Source organism: Branchiostoma floridae, chromosome 5, assembly GCF_000003815.2.
Source record: "Branchiostoma floridae strain S238N-H82 chromosome 5, Bfl_VNyyK, whole genome shotgun sequence".
Classification (NCBI taxonomy): domain Eukaryota; kingdom Metazoa; phylum Chordata; class Leptocardii; order Amphioxiformes; family Branchiostomatidae; genus Branchiostoma; species Branchiostoma floridae.
The window spans coordinates 1,810,593-1,812,288 of record NC_049983.1 but is presented as its reverse complement, the minus strand read 5'-3'; the positions used below and the strand labels follow the sequence as shown (position 1 = coordinate 1,812,288).

The window sequence follows — 1,696 nt, the reverse complement described above, 5'->3', positions numbered from 1 at the left end:
AGGATGTTATAACGATATACATTTTATGCAAATGAGGGCCTAATTTGCATAATTAATGAGGAAAATGTATAATTATATTATTTTCGAAAACGATTGCATTAAATGTAACACATGTAATTTATGATAAGTGTAACATAAGCAGATACCAAATATGCAAATGAGGAACTGATTTGCATATTATATACAGAAACTGCAAAACCACTTACTGATTGATGATGGGAATTTTATTCTTGACATGTCTACGTTTGTCAATGATGAACATTTCCATTCATAAATTATTTAAATCTGCAAGTCATTTGCATAAAAATTTACAAAAGCTCTAAATATTACATGGAGGTATGAGGTCGCCCAACTCTTGTTGCAGTATAAAATCTGCTGATCGCAATCGTCTACTCGTTGTCACTGACAAATGATAGTGGATGATATTTGAAACGCCTGACCGTTTTAAAATCATATCCAGTTGGTTGAGAAACTGACATTCGGCATTTCTCAGTACCTGAATGTCTAATATTAGCCAACGTACATACGTTATAAATGATGTGTTTTAGACAATAGTCAGTAAACGTGTGGGGTTCTGAACCATCATTGTGTCTATGTCCTGCTCGGTCAGCCCTCTCTGCAGCATGTACGGCACGATGTTCTTCAGCAGGTAGCTGTACCCCTCCCCTCCGTACTGGGTCAGCCGAGACTTGAAAGCAATGTCATGGGACAGCACAACCTGGAGGATAAAAGGTAAAGTTAAAGATACGTCGATGTAGGTTAGACATCCAGGTAGGTTAGACATCCATACACGAAAAAGTAGTTACTCAAGCAATTGGATATGGTTTTGGAAACGGTCAGACGTTTCGGATAGAATCCACTATCCTTCGTCAGTGACACTAAAGAGATCTGGAAGAAACAGGTCTTTTATATTCTAACTATGAATGAAGACAATTTCAGTTGTCCAATAGGGAACGTTGATAGAGAATTCAGACAGAAGACAATTTGGATTCCAAAGAAAACAAAGGTAAGGCAAAATCAAGCTGAAGACAAAGTTAAAGATACATTGTTTGTATTTCCATGGCCTTTTCAAAGGTCGTAGAGGAAATGAATCACGTGTTCTATCTACAGAACGTCATAAAAGCGGTAGATTTCTCAATCCTTGACAAGACTGTTAGACAATTGAAAATTTCGGAAAGTGCCATTTTTGTGCTGGAAATTGAAGCTCAACTTCGATTCAGAATTACTTCTTGAATTCCAACACAAGTGAACTTACATGTTCAAAGCTGAGCTGGGACGGGCTCCGCTGCATTGAGCTGGCCCCTGTTCTTTGTACATATGTAAATAGGTGTAAATAACAACTCTAAACTTCACTTGTCCCGTCCTTTTGCACATGTCTACGTCTTTCCCCATTCGTCCCTCTGTTTGCGCAGCTGCTAATAATCCGCTTTCAGCGGGCTCAGCAGTACCAAAGATGATGATGATGACATGCCCATACCTGTTTGATGAAGCCAGCATCCCGTAGCTCTCGGATCATCTGACAGCGTACGAAGTCGCTGGGATAGTCGATGCCGTGTTGTAGAGCGTGTGTGAAGGAACAGCCCCAGCCAAACTGGTCAAACTCCAGCACGCAGCCCTGCCGGGCCAGGGAGATCATGTCAGGTACCGTGAGGATCCCCCGATCCACGTGGCTGATCACACACGGGACAGATCCGCG

The 1,696-nt window shown here is 41.2% G+C and overlaps 1 protein-coding gene across 1 annotated transcript in view; it reads right to left on the bottom strand.

The window, feature by feature from the left end:
• Positions 1-526: 526 nt before the first annotated feature.
• The window catches only part of LOC118415487 (phosphotriesterase-related protein-like), a 10,060-nt gene continuing 8,890 nt past the window's right edge, over positions 527-1,696 (bottom strand). The window contains exons 7-8 of the mRNA XM_035820146.1: positions 1,478-1,692; positions 527-718 (exon numbers count right to left, since the gene is read on the bottom strand). Coding sequence (XP_035676039.1) covers positions 545-718; positions 1,478-1,692 — 389 coding nt within the window. The 3' untranslated portion in view covers positions 527-544. The remainder of the gene's footprint in view (positions 719-1,477; positions 1,693-1,696) is intronic.